Here is a 19,064-nt window from a genome sequence, read left to right as displayed (position 1 = left end):
TAATAGTCAAAACCCCAGAAAACCCCCCCCAAAAAAAGAGAGCTTAAAATTGATAAATCCATCTAAGTCCAGCAGTTCAAGACAGTTGTTAAACGTAAGTCCCCCTTGAGATTTTCAGCATACACTACCCAAGAAGCTATTTCACTAAAGTCGCTTGTTCGCACATATAGACTTGGAATCAGTAGTGATTTTTCAGGAGAGGATAGAATGCCTTCGGGTATCCTATCCTAATGTTTGGTAGATGATAAAACAGACACCAACATAAAATGGCGCTAGAAGGAGGGCTGAACAATTGATATCCAGATTCTATCAATTTATGCTTGGGGGAGTAATTTTATGGACTTTTTTTAACCCTCCTCCCAAGCGCAACATAAAATGGCGCTAGAAGGAGGGTTGAACAATTGATATCCAGATTTTATCAATTTATGCTTAGGGGAGTAATTTTAAGGACTCTTTTTTAACCCTCCTCCCAAGCGCAACATAAAATGGTGCTAGAAGGAGGGCATGATCATCGTCATGTCTTGACCAGCTAAACTCGAATTCATATTTGCGAAAAGTTGCTCGCAGCTTTTTAACCCTCCTCCCACACGCAACATACAAAAGCATTAGGAGGTCTTGATCACTATCAAACCCCGAACGGCTAAAGTTACCTATTCTGGATAGTAGATATGATGCAGCATGGTATTGGTGCATGAATTCCCATTCGATTTGCCTCTTGAACAACCTGAATAAGGACTAAATCAATCGTACATTGCAAATCAGTTACGGACACTCGCTTGGAAATCAAAAGTAAATCATTCTCAGTTTAGACAAGTGAGTCACATTATTACCAGGGAAGAAGAAAAGGGTCAGTTAATAGAGACTGAGATCAAAGAGAATCTAGAAAAACAAAGGATTTCTGCTCTTCACAAGCAAGTTCTTAAAGAAATCCGACAATTTTCTTCCACCAATATGAGAAGAAATGGGCCTGCCCATCATTCCTCCTGAACCAGGAAGAGATCCTGAACCAGTTATACAGCCAGACTTGGGTTTCAACGACGAACAAGAAAACATCATCACTGAGTTATATAGCTTGGCCTGGTCTGTGAAAAGAAATTATCCTGACTGGTGTCGAATGTGCTTCATCCTCGAAGAAGAAGAAGAGATTGCTAAACACATCGACGCACAAAATCAGAGAGAACAGGAGGAAGTTAATCCAGCTCCTGAATCTGCTCCTGCACTGCCTCAGCAAGAATAGACGCTACGCTGGATCGCATAAGTTCTTTCTCCCCGGATAAATTTCAGAGAATCCTCAAATCAGCACAGAGTTCATCAAAGGAATTCATGGAGTTAGAACGACCCACAAGATCTAGACAAAAGAGAGAAGTTTCACCAGAGAAAGGAGAGAGTCAAGCAGAAGAAGGTAGGCCAGAGTAGGAAGACATTTCCAAATTATTCCAAACCCCCTCCTCTCAAGTCCCAAGCACTCTGCCTCCAGTATCCCATCCACCAATTATTCAACAAGTTCAACCAGTAGTTTCCCAAACAAACGTCCCAATGGCGTGGCATCCAACCAATGCGTCCCCTATGGTTTTTACAGCTTATAATGCAATGCCAAAGAGTCCTGAGCACTTCTGTTCTAGGTTTCATAGTTGTGACTTAAGTTGCTCAGCTGATGAGCATATCAAGATTTTTGAAGATCTCCTACATAATAGAGATATCCAACATGAAGATGTGGCCTGTAGGTTGTTTCCTTACACCTTTGATGAAGAAGCCTCTCATTGGTATATTCACCTGCTAGCTGACTCCATCCATAATTGGCAAGAGATGAAAGATATCTTCTTAGAAAAATTCAGATCGCTGATTTCTCCATCTGAATTATATCGACAGTTTGTGGAAATAAGAAGACAAGAACATGAGCCTATCAGCACTTTCAATAATAGATTTCACAAGGCTTATACAAGGTTAAGAGATCCCTACAATTTGAATAATGCCGCCGCACTGCCTGTTTACTATGCGGCATTGGATCACCTCACTTCCATGTTTGTAAAAACAAAAGGCACCCCCCCAACCAATTTAAAGGAAGCATATGCTTTAGCTATTTTAGTTAGCAATGATTTGGAAGTAGGTACTGCTACAGGACCCTTGAACTATCTAGGAAATCCCGCTGCACAAGGACAGATTCAGAATATCAACAGAGCATTGTCTCAGAATACGTCGATGATGAACCCAATTCCCGTAGCCAGTAATCATTTGGTCCTCCATCCCGGAAATCCCGTCTCACAAGTACCTCCTTTGCAGCCAATATATCTCCAAAATGCGACAACTTCAAGCCGAACCTCAGAGGAGAAAGAAGAAATGAGGGAACTAATCAATCAAGTAAAGAAACTGTCAGCAGAGGTAACCTATTTGAAAGGACAGAACAACCAAGTGCAGAGGAATTATCAAGGGAATCATCAAGGACAAGGTTCCTTTGGATATCCAAGAGATGGTCAAAATTTCCAAAGAGAATGAATAATCAGAATTTCCGGAATAACAATTAGGTTCCCCAAAAGAGAACCTGGAATACTGGGCCTAACAATGGTATTGTGCCATACCCCTTGGATAGCCAACCTGTTGCCGACAATCGTCCCGCAGACAAAATATTCCTAGCAGAAGCTGTACTGTCAGGATGGTGTAGGTTGCATAATACTGATCAACATTTCGAGTTACAGTGCCATGAATACCAGGTGGCGGCAGACATTTTCCAGAGAAGGAATTCAGGAGCAGAAGAGGCATCAACGACTGGATAGAGATTGTTACTGTAACAAGATATGACCAAGCTTTGGTCATAGAAAATGTCACAACCGCATTCCAGAACAACCCATCATACCAGCCTAGTCAAAGGTTTCCACCTGCATCTGCTAATAGCCCCATGGAAGCACCACAAGGTCAAGTCAAGCCTGAAGTCCAATTGGTATCAAATCAACCAACCACAATCAATGGCTATAGCTTCCCCCCATTACATGATAGTGTTTTGGTAGAAGGCACTAGGGAAGTGCAAGCATTCCAACAAACGTCTGGAAACCAACCCCATGTATACCAGAGGAATACTTGATACAATGAGCCCTTAACTACATCTATTCCTCCTAACAACTTTCAAACCCCACCAAATCCCAATGCCACCAATGCACCAACACCTCCTAGGGATTCTCCTGAATATTGCCAGCAGAACGTCCAACCCAGTGGATCAAAACCTGTCAATTCCCTTCAAGTTAACCAAAGGCGACCAACGGTCCCCCAGCTAGAGCCAGTTCAAACTCAAGCAAGAGATGGTCCCAAAGATGATTTGAAAAGGCTAAGTGCATTTGTATTAGAGGAATTTAAGAGAATAAAAGTTAGCCTGCCTCTTATCGAATTGACGAAAATTCATGAAATTAGGGAAACAATCTTTGGCAATATTACCGAAGTTGTAGCCCCAAGAACCCCTCCGCCAAATGCAGTAAACAAAGGAATGGTCAATACTCCTGCTAATACCAATGTCGTATCATCTGATGTCCCACAACAACCTCCAAATTTTGTAGGCATGATACATACATCAATTGAAAACCAAGAAAACATCACACCAGAAGAGGTCTGGACTCATGGACACGAACATATTCCAAGAAGAGATTCTGGCAAAGGAATCATCACAGAACTCACACAGTGGAGATTTTCCCTTTAAAGAGCAGGAAGAGAAACAAGAAAAGAACCAAGTAGTTTTCTACCAAGGCAAAGATGAACCTGCTCCATTCTTGTTGTTAGTAAGAATATTTGGCAAAATGTTGCATAATTGCCTAGTAGACTCTGGTGCCTCCAGCAATGTAATGCCACTTGCCGTTTGTCAGAAATTGGGACTTGTTCCGGCAAAGACTAATAAGAAAGTCACACAGCTGGATAAGATTGAGGTACCCGTGATGGAAGAACTCAACAATATTCACATGCAGTTGGCAGCAGATCCAAGAGTGCAAAGTTGTATTGATATCTTTGTTGTAGACATCCCAGATGGATATGGCATGTTGCTAAGTAGGGATTGGTCTAGAAGATTGAATGGATACATTTCCACTGACTTATCCCACATGTGGTTACCATGGAAAGAGGTTCCTAATCATATCAAAATTGATAGTACTCCAAGGCTTAGGTTGATGATCACGAAATATGGAGAAAATAACAAAATATTGTTTCTTGAAACAGACCTAGGGTCCTATACACCTAGGTTAAACGAAGTTTTGACACTACAGGCCTCCTCCATAAGAGAAGCAGATGGAAACAGATCCAACTTCACATTGATTGACGATCAAGATAAAGAGAAAAAATTGTTCGAGAGTTTCAAGGAATTCATATGGACAAATGTATGTCAAAGGGCAGAAATGAGAAGCAAGATTCATGAGCTACTGCTGACCAATTGGTGTCGGGTTCACGATACATCTCATTCAGAATTCACTTGTAAAGAATGCCACAAAGCAATCAAGGAAGTGCATCAGATGCTCCAGCAGTTTGCAGACCCTGGAAGTGATACCGAGAGTAGACAAGTCCGTCAAAGGCATGAACCTCAGCATAATATAGAGGTACATATGGAAGAGGATCAACTGCAAGACTGCCGTAGGCACACCTTTGAAATACAAGTTTCACCATCCTATTGTACAATCAGACAAGAAGTTGAAGGTGAGGTTAACCAAATATTAGAAGAGCTTAACGAAAATATCATGGAGATACAAGCTCTACCGCCTCCACCGGAAGAAAGAGAAGAACAAGTTTTAGTATGGTCTCAACATGAAGAACTGGCATGGATCCTAAGATTTGACGGATCCCATTCCAAGAAAGGGGTAGGAGCCGGTTTCAAGTTAACCAGTTCTGATGGGGAGATGTTTCTCATAGCTCGTCGACTCCAGTTTCCTTGCACAAACAATGTAGCTGAATATGAGTCACGAGTTCAAGGATTATTGTTCGCCATAAGTAAGGGGGCTCAAATTGTACAAGCCTTCGGTGATTCGGAGATAGTGGTCAAGCAAGTGAGAAAGCAATATGCTTGCCATGATAAGAAGTTATCCCATTATCGTAACAGGGTTTGGGATCTCCTAGAAAGCTTTGATGCCTTCAACATCTAGTCAGTAGGGCGAGCAGATAACCAGATTGCGAACACGTTAGCTCAAGCAGCCAGTTCACTGGAGCCCCTTACCATAGGAAACATGGATCATCTGTCCATAGAATTGTCACTGAACCCCTCAATCTCGGATAACATCACAAATTTTCAGTGTTCCACGGGGACACGTCCCCTCGTCAGAAACGTCTCGGGGACGGGGGGATGGGGACGCGACGTCCCCCGCCGTCCCACCACCGCCACCCAAGCGCTGCCGGGACGCGGAGACGTCTAGGCGTCTCCACGGGAGACGTCTGGGTGTCTCCCCGTCTCTCGAGAGACGCCCAGACGTCTCTCGAGGGACGGGGAGATGCCCAGGCGTCTCCCGCGTTCCCACGTCAAAGCTAACCAAAAAAAGCAGTTTTTAAAAAACATGTGACTTTTGGGGGGGTTAAGGGGTAACCCTAATTGGACGTGGGCCAATAGAAAAATAACACCTGACGCCTTTAGAAAATAATAAAAGTATTTTTTGCCTCGCGGGGCGTTGCCCCTCGACCCCGCCGTATATCGCGACAGAGAACGCGCAAGGGGCGCTGCCCCTTGACCCCAACTTGGGGGCGCTGCCCCCAAACCGTCATTGAAAAATATAGGGGGAAACCGCACCGATAGAAGTAGGGAAAATTTAACCTCGGAGTCTGATTAGGCTCCATATAACAACACAATTAGCATTGAAGAAATCTTGGTATTTAGATTTAGTATTTCAAATTTCCTATAGTCTCATTTGAAATGTAATTCTTATACTGTAACACTGTCATACATCTTTTCAAAACTAGTTTTTCAAGTACTATATATATATATATATATATATGTGTGTAACTATATCAGCACCACCACCCCGCCACCCCCCCCGCCGCCGTCCCCCTGCCGTCCCGAAAACGCGTCCCCGCATCCCCCCGTCCCCCTGTCCCCAACGCTCGTTGAACACTACAAATTCTTAGGTGTTTGAAGATGATGGTCAAATCCAAGAGTTTTTAACAAGCTCAGACATATTTACAGCACAAATGATTGATGATGAGGAAACGGAAGAAGAAGCAGAATTAGATGATGATGGCATTTTGAACTTGAAAACAAATTTTATCCCCAGAGGGATGATATAGTTAGAAAGAATGTATGATCAAGACCAAATCAATGAAATAAAAGGTCAAAAGACTAATGGTGACCAATTCGAGAAAGTCAATATGGGGACTGAAGACAATACTAAAAACGTGTACATAGGTAAAATCTGTACACCAGAAGAAAGGGCGGGAATAATTCAAGCTTTAGAAGAATTTTCTGATATCATAGCATGGAGTTATGAGGACCTAAGGACCTATGATACTTCTATCATTACCCACACAATCCCTCTCAAACAGGATAGTAGGCCTTTCCGGCAACGCCAGAGGCCAGTCAACCCATTACTGGAACCTCTTATACACCAAGAAGTTAAAAAGTTGTTAACAACGGGAATCATATTCCCAGTACGCCATTCAATGTGGGTCGCCAACTTGGTCCCAGTCAGGAAGAAGAGTGGGGAAATCAGACTTTGTGTTGATTTCCAAAATTTGAACAAAGCCTCTGAGAAAGATAATTACCCCCTGTTGTCCCTCGATGAAGTGTTACAAATTGTGAATGGTTCATAGATGATGTCCTTTCTGGACGGATACTCAGGTTACAATCAAGTACTTGTGGAGTATGAAGACAGATTGAAAACTGCATTCACCACAAAATGGGGAACATTTGCCTACAAAAGGATGCCTTTTGGGTTGATCAACGCTGGAGCCACATTCCAGAGGGCTATGGATATCGCCTTCAGAGAACTGATTGGAAGGAGTATAATCATCTACATGGATGATCTTACTGTGTTCTCAAAAGAAAGAGAGAGTCACGTTAAAGACCTGAGGAAGATATTCCAGAGATGCCGAAGGTATGGGATTTCCTTAAATCCAAAGAAATGCATATTTGGGGTCATCGAAGGCAAGCTGTTAGGACACTTGATTACAGAGAAGGGTATATTAATTGATCCTGAGTGTATTGATGCTATTTCAAGGATCAATTTGCCATCTAGCCAAAAGGAGCTAAGGTCTTTCTTCGGAAAGATTAATTTTGTTAGAAAATTTATCACCGGTTTTGCCGAGATAGTAAAGCCTTTAAATGAAATGTTGAAAAAGGGTGCAAAGATGGAATGGACACTGTCATCAAAGAAAGTATTTGAAGAAATCAAGCTGGCTATAGCTGATGCGCCGGTTTTGGTCAGTCCAGACTACACTAAGCCATTCTACGTGTATTCCTTTGCATCTGAACATTCGTGTGCCTCAATACTCACGCAGCGGATAGAAGAAAAGGAAGAACGTCCTATAGCCTTTATGAGCTCACCCCTCAAAGATGCAGAGTTAAGATACTCAAGTGTTGAAAAGCAGGCCTATGCTCTAGTAAAGGCTATTAAGAAGTTTAGGCACTATATTTTAAAGAGTAAGATCTTCGCCATCGTGCCTGATGTTGCTGTGAAGACACTGTTGATGCAGAACGAGCTAGGAGAAAGGCGAGGACAGTGGGTCACCACCATCCAAGAGTATGATGTGGAATTACAACCAATGAAATTAGTCCGAGGGTAAGCCCTAACATAAACTATGGCAGTTGAAGGACCTGGGCTAATACAACAAACATATGTCTTGACGGATGTTTCTCAGAAGGAATGGTACTATGGTATCATGTCGTATTTGATAGATCACAGATACCCCACCTCCATGAATTCGGCACAGAAACGAGCCTTTAGACTCAAGTACCAGTGCTATATGCTCCAAGGATCAGTACTTTACCGAAAGAATCATGAAGGTATATACCTTCGATGTGTTGGATATGATGAAGCCAAGAGAATAATAGAACATTTCCACTCTAAGTTTGGAACAGGCCATGAAGGGAGTCAAGCAACTGCTTTTCAGATCCTAAGGGCAGGATATTATTGGCCTACTGTTTTTAAGGATGCCTATGAACATGTAAAAACATGCCACATTTGTCAAGTTGCTGCCATCAGAGAGAAGAACCCCGCAATGTTGTTGCAACCAATCACAGAGGTAAAACCATTCGCCATGTGGGGGCTAGATTTTATTAGAGCAATAAATCCGCTGTCATCAGCACAACACAAATACATTCTGACAGCAACCGATTATTGCACCTGGTGGTTTGAAGCCTAGGCATTAAAGAATTGTACAACGGATACAGTAATCAAGTTCCTTGAAGAGAACATTATCACCATATTTGGATGTCCTCATGCTCTAGTGTGCGATAATGGCTCCGCCTTCACTTCTCTAAAGTTTTCTAACTGGGCATTTGATTATGGCATCACTTTGAAATTCTCTTCAAACTATTACCCCCAGGGCAATGGGTTGGCAGAATCAACCAACAAAAATCTGCTTGGTGTGATCAAGAAGCTGCTTGATAAGAACCCGAAAGATTGGCATACACAGTTGAGGTTTGCTCTATGGGCAGACAAAACAAGAGCTAAGAAATCCTTGGGCACTTCCCCATACCATCTGGTCTACGGGCAGGATCTAGTCTTCCCTATCCAACTGAGAATCCCAACTCTGGAGTTCATGCAAGAATTTTTGGATCCAGAAGAGAGAGTCCAAATTCGTCTCTCCCAATTGCTTTTTCTGGAGGAACAAAGAGATCAAGCCCTGGAGAAGTTTGCCAAGTACCAAGGGACAGTCAAAAGATGGTTTGATAGACGAGCCACCATGAAATCTTTCAGAATCTCAGATTTGGTCCTGTATTGGGATAAACCCCATGAACGGAAAGGAGATCACGACAAGTTCGATTGTTTATGGAAGGGACCATACCAAATTGCCAAGATACTAGGAGAGAACGCTTTCAGGTTAAAGACCTTTATAGGTGATGACATTCCTTTGCCCGTTAACGGGCAATTCATGAAACATTACTTCATGCCTTGAGTTCCATGGTGGAATTCGTTTGTACATAGTTAGAGTAGTTTTGCTTAGGTTGTGTGTTTTAGTTTAGGCGTGGTTTTATTTTCTTAGGGTAGTTTGCTTTCGTTTTCGTCTCCTTAGTCTAGTTTGCTTTTGTTAGCTTAGTTGTTTTGCTTTCGCTTGCTTCCGCGTGCTTTAGTTTAGTAATAAAAGAGGATTCCCATTGGCAAGAAGGTGGTGTTGCTTAACACGCACACACTGGTTCAACCCCACTAAGCTGTATCTGGGATATTCCTTTGATAAATATTTGTGAAGAGCTTCTGAATTTTAGATTAATTGTTTCTAAAGTATCTCAAAGTTAGGATGAGCATTTGACTAGAAAGGGAATCATCAATTGTTTCTCGACACTGAGTCTTTTAGTCATTATACCTTGTACACTTAAAGAATCCTCCGAGTCATTTTGATCTCCCACAGTGAAGTTATGGCAAGAAAACATAAGGAAATTCATTGAAAGTCTTACTTCAGTGCCACTATAATGCTCAAGCCCATGGTAAGCTCAATTGCTTACAAGCCAAAGTGTGGAAATATGTGAAAAGAAAAGAAAAGGAATATCAAGAAAGAATAAAAGAAAGAAAAGGAAAGAAAATCAAAATACTTGGCTGTTGGGTGTGTGGAAATCTCTATAGGTGTATCCCTCAAATCAAAGTATAAATCGCCGGAAGTAGAGCAATCTCCGTGAGATTATAGAGATAACCTCGTCGGGGCTATGGACGCTCGCTGACAGCGAGGCTCTATCCAAGGATGCTTTTGGAGTAAAGACAAAGCACTTAAAATTATGCGACTTGCCATGATGGAACCAAAGAGTCATGATGATCTTAAGAGACGGGAATGAATGCATTTCGCACACACTTATAATTGAAGGATGAAAGATCTTGATACAATTTAGGATTCTTCTTTCCTTTTTGAATGCCCTTCTGAGCCGGCCGGTAAGTTAGTTGTAATTAATTCTTGATTCAAAAAGTTCAGAATGGGTTTTATCCTAGGAATATTCAGGAACATTCCTCTCGTGGAGTCGCCAAATGTTGTGACCTTTTTCACACATCGCCCCATTGCAAATGGGGACCCTCTCTTTTCTTGCTTCCTAGGATTTTTGTTAGTATCCTATGACCTTCCGCTTCAATTCTACCAAGCCTTGCCTAGTTTTGAGCAGCTCAGGGCCTGACGATTGAAAGTTAGTTTTTGCAAATCATGTGATTCCAGAGTACAAACACCACCAGAGTGCTTAGACAAGCCAGAGTATGAAGATCGCAATTGATTTGGACAAATTTGGACAACTTTCTATTTTTAGAAAGTCCGCTTTTTTGCTTTTTCCTATTTTTTAGGAAGTTTCATTTTTGGCATTTTCAGCCCAATCCCCGATATGGCTATTTTTAGAAAGTTTTCCCTATTTTTTAGGGATACTTGCTTTTTGCCTTTTCAGGATGGGAATCTAGGGTTTGCACTAGCACCATTGACCAGCTTCGACCGGGACCCAAAAATTCCAAGTTTTGACCTAAAAAGCTAGTTCCCTATATTTTAGGGGTTGTATAGCTTCAAATGGTTTGCCTAAATATAGATTTCAAATTTCAAGTTAATTTGGTTAATTTTGGTTAAGATGTGAAATTTTGAAATTTTCCAACATTTTGTCTAAGTATGGCTAATGGATAAGGTTGAATGTCATGGTAGGTGTGGAAAGTCCGCCATATGGAAGCCTCAGTAAAAATTCGCCTTAGAAGGAAGGTGTGTGAAGGTGAAAGAGTCATCAATAAAACTCCGCCCTATGCCTTGGGGTCACATCAAGGAAGTCCGCCATGTCTTGGATAAGTCATGAAGAGGGGTTCTCAAAGTCCGCCATACCTTGGAGAAGCCTTGGGAAAGGTCTTGAAACTCCGCCCCATCCTACCATGTTGAAGGCCAACACTCCAAAGTCTGCCATGAAGGTCAACCCTCCAAAGTCCACCATGTGGGAGCCTTGTCTAAACTCCGCCCTATCCATGAGACCCTCTAGAAGTCCGCCCAAGGAAGGAGGATAGCCAAGGAAGAGCCCATGAGGAGAGGTCTAGAAGTCCGCCATGAAGGGGTATAGCCTAAAGCCCGCCATGTAGAGGAGTCTCCAAAGTCCGCCATAGGTCAAGAAGACTAAAGAGAGGGAGCCCAAAACTCCGCCCTCCTTGGTGCCACCTCTAAAGTCCGCCCTACCCTAGCAAAATGATGATGATCTCGGAGAAGTCTTAAAACTCCATCCAAGATGCTAAGTCATGAAGGAAGAGCCTCATGAAAACGCTGCCCTAGGGAGGCCTCCAAAGAAGTCCGCCATGATGGAAGTAACACTAAAACTCCGCCCTATCCAAGGAGATGATAGAGGAGTCACCAAAGTCCGCCCAAGGTAGAGAAGTCACCAAAGTCCACCATGTCTTGGGAAGATGCCACCTAAAACTCCACCTTGACTTTAACCATGACTAAGCTAGAGGACTGTCCAAGGTCCGCTATGCTTGAAGGAGAAGTCTTAAAACTCCGCCATGTTAGAGGTATATGAGCCTAGAGCCCTACATAGAGACCTCTAACTCTCCACCATGCAAGTGAAGAACATCAAGGAAGACCTCCAAAAGTCCGCCAAAGTTTGAAGAAGATGAAGGTCCTAAACATTATGAAATTTCAAGTGGATAAAGATGCTCCTCGGGAGTCCTCGAGAGTTGAGGATGACTTCAAAATGGAAGAACGTCAGCGACAACAACCTCGGACACATCAATGTGAGGGAATTTAAGAAGTGAATGTTTGGTCTGGACAACCTTGTGCCTACCACCATTGTGCGAAAGATGATGAAGAGTGGCATCGTGCATGCTGCTGGCTTCCTCCCCACCATGCAATGCAATGAACTAGTAGTCAAATGTGCCAAACATTACAACCCCATCAGTAAAGACATTGTTGCACCTGATGGAAGGGTATTGGCGAACATCAGTGATGAGGCCATCAGAGAAGCCTTCAGGATCCCAGAGTATCACAACACAATGTATATGACAAAGGACGAAGCTAACGGTCTGTATCAAGACCACCTGGAAGAATATGATGCCATAGTTAACCATTCCTGGCTAGACAAGCCAAGGAAGGGCACCTCCAAACTTTAGAGGAAGAGCCTAGTGTGAGCATACTTCAAGGAAGACATTGGAGACATGATTGTCCTACTCAATAGAATAATGGGAAACCCTCAGGGAGCTCCATTCGAACCCTGGATGTATTATTTCATTAATGAAATAATCAATGGAGTAAAAATGATAAACTGGGCCGGGATGATCAGCGACAACCTAGATAGCCAGTTGAGGAACCTAGAGACAAATAAGACTTTCTTCATGAGTTCCTACCTGTTTTATTCCTTGGCCAGGACCTACAGATACAAAGGTCTTACGTGTAGAGGAGAAGTAGGGAACAAGGAGAACCAGTTTCCAGTGTATGATTGCTATCCCCAACTCACATGGAAGAGAAATTCCATTTCAAAAGAGTGAATGATACTTTCCTTATGCACATCACTCAGACATTGCAATGTGGGCTGCACCAGAGACTCTCTCAAGAGTATATGGACTTCATCAGTCGGTTCGGATATTGGTATATCCAATATCCAAAGTTCACTTACCTCCGAATTCAGGGATTCTCAGGGCCTCCCTACAAGCTTCTAGCTTACCCTAACAATTGAGTTGTGTTGCTCGAAGTTGTAAGGCAATTAGAAGAGTATATGGTAATTCAGAGGGAAAAACAGAAGAAGGCAGGGACTTCCTCTCTTACAATTGGTAATGGGCTGGAAACATGTCCATCGGCACAAGCTACTGCGATAGCTAAGAAGGAGCTAGCCTGGTATCCCTTTTATCAGTACAAGGCGAGAAGGAATTTTGATCCATTCCACAGGATAAAGAAGGTCGAAGGGACAATGTATGAACACAGAGCCGATTTAGAAGATTATTGGGCTAACGCAGCCGATAGCTTCGAGATCAGGAAGAGATTCTGGTCGAGAATTCCTTTGATCATGGTGAGAGCAACAGAGGTATTCAGAGTTGCTGATCAAGTGGAGGAAAGCCTAGAGCTTCAGCAGCCAGGCTTTGAAAAGATGAAAAATGAACCCCTAGTTTTAATAGATTGGACAGAGGGGGAGAAGTCAGATCTAGCAGACCTCATGAAATTGGTGGTTGAGTATTAGAGGTGGTGGATGCCTGAAAAGACAAGGCAATTAAAGGCCAAAGGTGTGACCTTGACCTACGAATTGATGGGAGTAGATGATACTCTGTCCATCAATCCTTGTACCTTTGCCGGTGGTCCCCGAAATCCAGAAAGTGTTGGGTCTCGAAAGAGGAAGGAGTTGGTTGGAAGCTCCACAAAGGTCACAAGGAAAAGGGTTGTAGGTGAAAGAAGGGAGTCCAACGAAGGCCACTCCATCTTGAGTGCCGCTTCCATTGTGCCCGATCAGAATGCAATTGGGGAGCAAGAGATGAACATCTGCATGATTGACGATGAAGTGAGAGTGCCTTCTCATCCAGTTAAGGAAGCAGTGGAAGAGGCCATCCAAAGTCTAGACAGAGAGCAAGCTGAAGCGCCTACAGTCTTCCTGGATGGCATACCAGCAAACCCAGGAGAGGCAGATGACGAGTTTGACTGGAATAAGAGCAATCAACCATTCCGGATTGGCTGAGGGAAAGAATAAAGGCTAAGGTCCCCAAGGAGGCCTGTTCCGAAGAGGTCACTGCAGCATTTCTGGAGAGGGTGAGTGAGCCCACTATAACTAAACCACCCAAGCCCGCTAGAAAGTTTTCTCTAATTCAGAGAGACAGTGCAGGGTTCTGGACAGTCTAGTATGCGGTGCCCAAAGAAGGAAAGACTAGGGACAATGTCGCCGCGGATGATTACAAGATTACCACCATAGAGCTGGGTAAGCACACCCAGGACCAATAGGTCCATTATTTTGACGACTCTTGCAATGCTCGGAAGGCAAGTCTGGCCCATGAAAAAGAAAAGAGGAAGAAGGTTGAAGAAGAGAACCAGCAGTGGAGAAAGTACATTCTCCATCTTACCAGACCACTCAACCAGGAGATCTCGATTACTCTACCACAGCCTCTTCAGCAGGGATCGATGAAGGATTATGAAGATATGAAGGGCTCGTACACTCAAGCAAAGGAGTGGATTTCAAATGCTTCGGCGCGTGCTGACATATTGGTAGAGAATTTAGTATCGGCACATGAGTCAGCCTCTTCACTGATCAATCGTATCTAGGATCTAGCCACCAATTGGGAGGATGTGGATGAAATTCAGAATGAAATACTCCCACATCTGAAGGTTATCCGAGGCTTGTCGAAGAGAAGCCTAGTGGATGCAGGTATCATACAGGCCGGAGACAGGTACAACCTCAACACATGGTACTATGCCCTGGTCACTCGGATTGAAGTTCTGAAGAAATCCGAGACCAAGTGCTTTGAGATAGAGGAAAGTGTTAGAGAGATCCTGGGCAAGGTATTCCATGTGGCGTCAGAGATCTGGAAGAAGGAAAGCATAACGGAGAAACATTTGTAGGTAGAAAACCTGAGAGCCAGGATCCAGTCTATAGCTTCTTCAAAGATTCAGGGATGATTGACAAAGGCGATTTCTCGAAAATTGCAAATTTTCTCTTCATCGATGAAAATTTTCTTGCCCAAGCGGTTGAGTGGGAGAGCATCCTCGCTACCTGTACCGATGATGTGGACATCATCAACTTCCAGATTGGCAGTTTGCCAAATGTCACCATGGAGGAGGTCAAGCTCATTGCGTCCAGGTACATCAAATCTACGAAGGAGGAAAGTAGGCGCTCACCCCAGTGAGATTAGCGGCTGTGCCATGTGTCACTTTCTTATTCACTCGAATTGATGGTGTTTTGGGAAACCCTAATTAGTGTTTATGACTTTCAATCTTGGCCCTTGATCATTGTTTAATCTCGTCCATTCATTTATTTTGAAAAACTATATAAGGTTGCCTCCTCTCATTTGGAGAGTGTGAGGTTTTTGATGTATTGTTGCGTAAGGTCATTTCCAGATAATATATTGCATGTGCGCTGCTTTGTAATCCCTATTGTTTGAATGATTTGTATGGTTTCAATTTCCTCAACACTTAGTTAAAATTAATTTAGATCTGCTTTCATCATTGTTAATTTGAATGAAGGATTTGATAAGTGTCAATTGATGGTGCATCTCTGCTCATACTTTTGGTGAATAGATGATTTCCATTTTACCGTGCAAAGTTAGTTTGAGCCCATCCTCTGTGCATCCCAACATCTTAATCATAAGCACAATCCATCGAAGATTGCACCGGCTTTGTGTAGTTGTCCCTAGTGTGGCGAAGCAAGGTTTGGTTTCTTGAGAGCACCCAATTGATACCGTCTCTGGAGTTCGTAGGATTAGATTAGCCTTCTTGAACCTTATCTCTTTTCTCCTTTCTTTTAAAAGTCAAAACCCCAGAAAACCCCCCCCAAAAAAAGAGAGCTTAAAATTGCTATCTAAGTCCAGCAGTTCAAGACAGTTGTTAAACGTAAGTCCCCCTTGAGATTTTCAGCATGCACTACCCAAGAAGCTATTTCACTAAAGTCGCTTGTTCGCACATATAGACCTTGGAATCAGTAGTGATTTTTCAGGAGAGGATAGAATGCCTTCGGGTATCCTATCCTAATGGTTGGTAGATGATGAAACAAATACCAACACGTTCCAGCTTGTTTCTATTCCCGATGGTGGTGAATCAGTTTCCACCGGATTAGCGGAATTAAGCACAATCTCAAATCTAAACAACTGCAGCAAGAATAAAGATAAACACAATAGCACCGACACACAACACTAAGATTTTGACGTGGAAAATTTGATTAAGGGAAAAACCACAGTGGGAACCTACCCACAATAAGATGATACTTTGCAGTGGTATGTGTAAATATTACAATGGGGAATGCACATGCATTCAGGTAGACTGCCTAGAGCTCATTGCTGAAAATAAGATGACCTAGAAGGCTCCAACCCTTAGGGAAGGTTCACTACCTTACAATAAGATTTGGACTACAATCCGGATTACATGAACTGCAAATAGAGCATCTCCTTATGCCTGATGAAAGTACCAGTTAAGCACATTTGTCTGCCCTGCAACAATCTTTGCTAAGCACATACACCACTCTCTGATAGTGCAAACACCACATCGACACCTAAATTACATGACTATATCACCTATTTATACAAATCATCAACCTTGACTACAAAGTCGGCCAAAACCCTCAACCCTCAATTACAAAATTACATCTCACGATACATAAATCAACCACCGAACCAATACAATGACATATATGACATAGCATGGACCTAAATCAAATCTCCAAACATGCATCACCACCAGAAATCTCGCCAAGATCAACCGCAACATGCTACACCACCAAGAATACCGCATAACACGAAGAATATTACCGGATCAACAAAATCACCAAGAACGCGCACAAGGATCAATGCGGACCAACAAACAAATAGGACACGATCAGGAAACATCAACAAGCACATTAGAACCATCTGCTAAAGCTGCACCAACACCACTTATTCAAATCTTCATCGATCAATATGCTAACTCACAGGAACACTCAACAACAGCAATTTGGACTAGAAAGATAGCTTGCAGAGCACCAAATCATGAACCATCTGAACTGAAGATACACATAAACATCCAAAACATTTTCCCAAATCCGCAACCAAAGATATGATTATACCGGAGCTCACCGGATCAATTACCAAACTCTGCCAACCACAGAACATAAAAACTGAACTACAAACCGGATCAAATAATATGATCAAGTAAACTTCCGGATCATTGAAACCAATAAGGAATGGAGTATTCCAGCATATTAAACAGATAAATCAACCATATCAACTCAATGCAATCACGTGAACCCAAACAACTCTCTGCAACACCAAAACATAGGAATATGTTGACATCATTGACAACAACATATCCTAGCAGCAGCAATATCCAACAGGTAATATCCATGGGTATTTAGGTTGTCTAGCAGGGATAACTTGCTCTACTTGCCGGTGGCGGGTGTAGTTTTTTTACATACATTTTGTATTCGTTCTGTAGCTTGCTTCTCAAACTTTCATGATACTATGTTTATATGTATTTTCTATAATTATTAATATATTTAGACTCTTTTCCTTTTATCCAAAAAAAAGACATCTTTATATCTTGGAAACCTTGGTGTGGGTAAAACCATTTTAGCAGTGTCAACTAATCACCAGCTTTGTTACATCAACAATCGAGTGGATTACAAAAATCTTAAATGGAGTATGCAAGTAACAATAGAATATGCACCCCATATACTTCCTTTGCTACAAGACAATAGGGTACATTACCCAATTCTGTTCTTTCATGCACTAAAGGATCCCCAGCTATGATGGAATTGAATAGACATGAAACTCTGTGCAGGCATACAGGGCAGAACCTATATGCAATTTGTTAGCTGCAGGGCCATAAGTGTTAAATATGCAACCACCATCTATTGGAGCAGGATCGCAAGGGGTGGTCCTGTCTCTGTACCTGCAGTTTCTCTGTTTGAGTTGGATGTGTTGTTTGCTAGTTTATTTTTTGCAGAGTATGATTGTTTCTAATCCTATATGGATCAGAACTCAAGATTGGGTATGTGGTTTTCTAACAGTGAAGGTTTCACTTATTATTCTGATTTATTATTTTTATTTTCTTTAATAGCCACCCTCAATTAGGTTAAATAAACATTTTAACATTTGAATCATTATTGAAGGAAAGCTATTATACTTCAAATATTTTCTCAGGTGCAAGATGGGGCAGTGTACAGAAATTTTGTAAACTGTGTCGAGAATTCAATGTTTAGCAGTGGATGCTAATAAATATTTCATTGATTTTTTTTAAATGAGTAGAATCATGGATTTTAGATATATGAAGACATTAGCCATGGTGGACCGTGGATCTACACTTTATTGTTTTCAAATATGCATGTACATATGAATGGGCATTTTATTATTTTCTTTTCAATTTGCAGACCGACACGAAAAGCTTATAATGTCTTGTTGGATGCATATGCCAAGTGTGCATTAGTCGATGGAGCTAAATCTGTATTTAAAAGAATGATGCGAGACAGGTACGTATGTTCTTAATAAGTGGTACAATCAATAACATACTAAATTGTTTTCAATTCTTCCATCAACTGTCTAAGCTTGATTAATGATACAATGATTGACAGATGCCATCCTGACTTGTGTTCATATTCAACTCTTTTATCTGCATATGTCAATGCCTCTGACATGGAGGGAGCAGAGAAGTTCTTCCTTAGATTGAAAAGGGACGGGATTGTACCAAATATTGTTACATATGGAATATTGATAAAAGGATATGCGAAAATCAATAATTTAGATGAAATGACAAAGAAGTATGATGAAATGCGATTACAGGGTATCAAAGCAAATCAAACTATATTCACTACGTTGATGGATGCTTATGGTAAGAATATTGACTTTGGGAGTGCTGTAGTATGGTTCAAAGAAATGGTAGCTTCAGGAAATAAACCTGATAGGAAAGCAAAAAACATTCTTCTTTCACTCGCTAAAAACCTTGAAGAAAAACAAGAAGCTCTGGATCTTGTTGGAAGCTCTCAGGAATGACATTATCTTCTTCTTTTGTGCATCATTTATTAAAAACTGCTCATTTTCTTTCATCATGTTCCATGTAATACAAAGTAAGGTGTTCTTTTAAGATTTTCCATGTTTTCTAATAAATAAAAGGACATAATTATATTGAAGAAATTCTTTCCTAAGAGCAGAATTAAATATCAACAAAGAAAGCTCAGATATTCTAGGGAACTATAGTGAGGGAAAAGCACTAAACTGGACTATTGTGGTGAGAAGTAACCATAATCACAAGCCTTGAAAATGCAAAAGAGAAACTTTGTACACATGTATATACCATTTTCTAAGGTGAATACTGAA

The 19,064-nt window shown here is 41.8% G+C and overlaps 1 protein-coding gene across 4 annotated transcripts in view; it reads left to right on the top strand.

Moving 5' to 3' along the window:
- The window catches only part of LOC131072834 (pentatricopeptide repeat-containing protein At3g59040), a 117,068-nt gene extending 98,275 nt beyond the window's left edge, over positions 1-18,793 (top strand). For all 4 annotated transcript variants that reach the window (XM_058009127.2, XM_058009119.2, XM_058009136.2 and 1 more), the window contains exons 6-7: positions 18,122-18,220; positions 18,323-18,793. In XM_058009127.2, coding sequence (XP_057865110.1) covers positions 18,122-18,220; positions 18,323-18,740 — 517 coding nt within the window. In that variant the 3' untranslated portion in view covers positions 18,741-18,793. The remainder of the gene's footprint in view (positions 1-18,121; positions 18,221-18,322) is intronic.
- Positions 18,794-19,064: the final 271 nt, after the last annotated feature.

The sequence above is a fragment of the Cryptomeria japonica genome, chromosome 9 (genome assembly GCF_030272615.1).
Source record: "Cryptomeria japonica chromosome 9, Sugi_1.0, whole genome shotgun sequence".
Taxonomy (NCBI): domain Eukaryota; kingdom Viridiplantae; phylum Streptophyta; class Pinopsida; order Cupressales; family Cupressaceae; genus Cryptomeria; species Cryptomeria japonica.
This window is presented reverse-complemented; position numbering and strand designations above follow the sequence as displayed.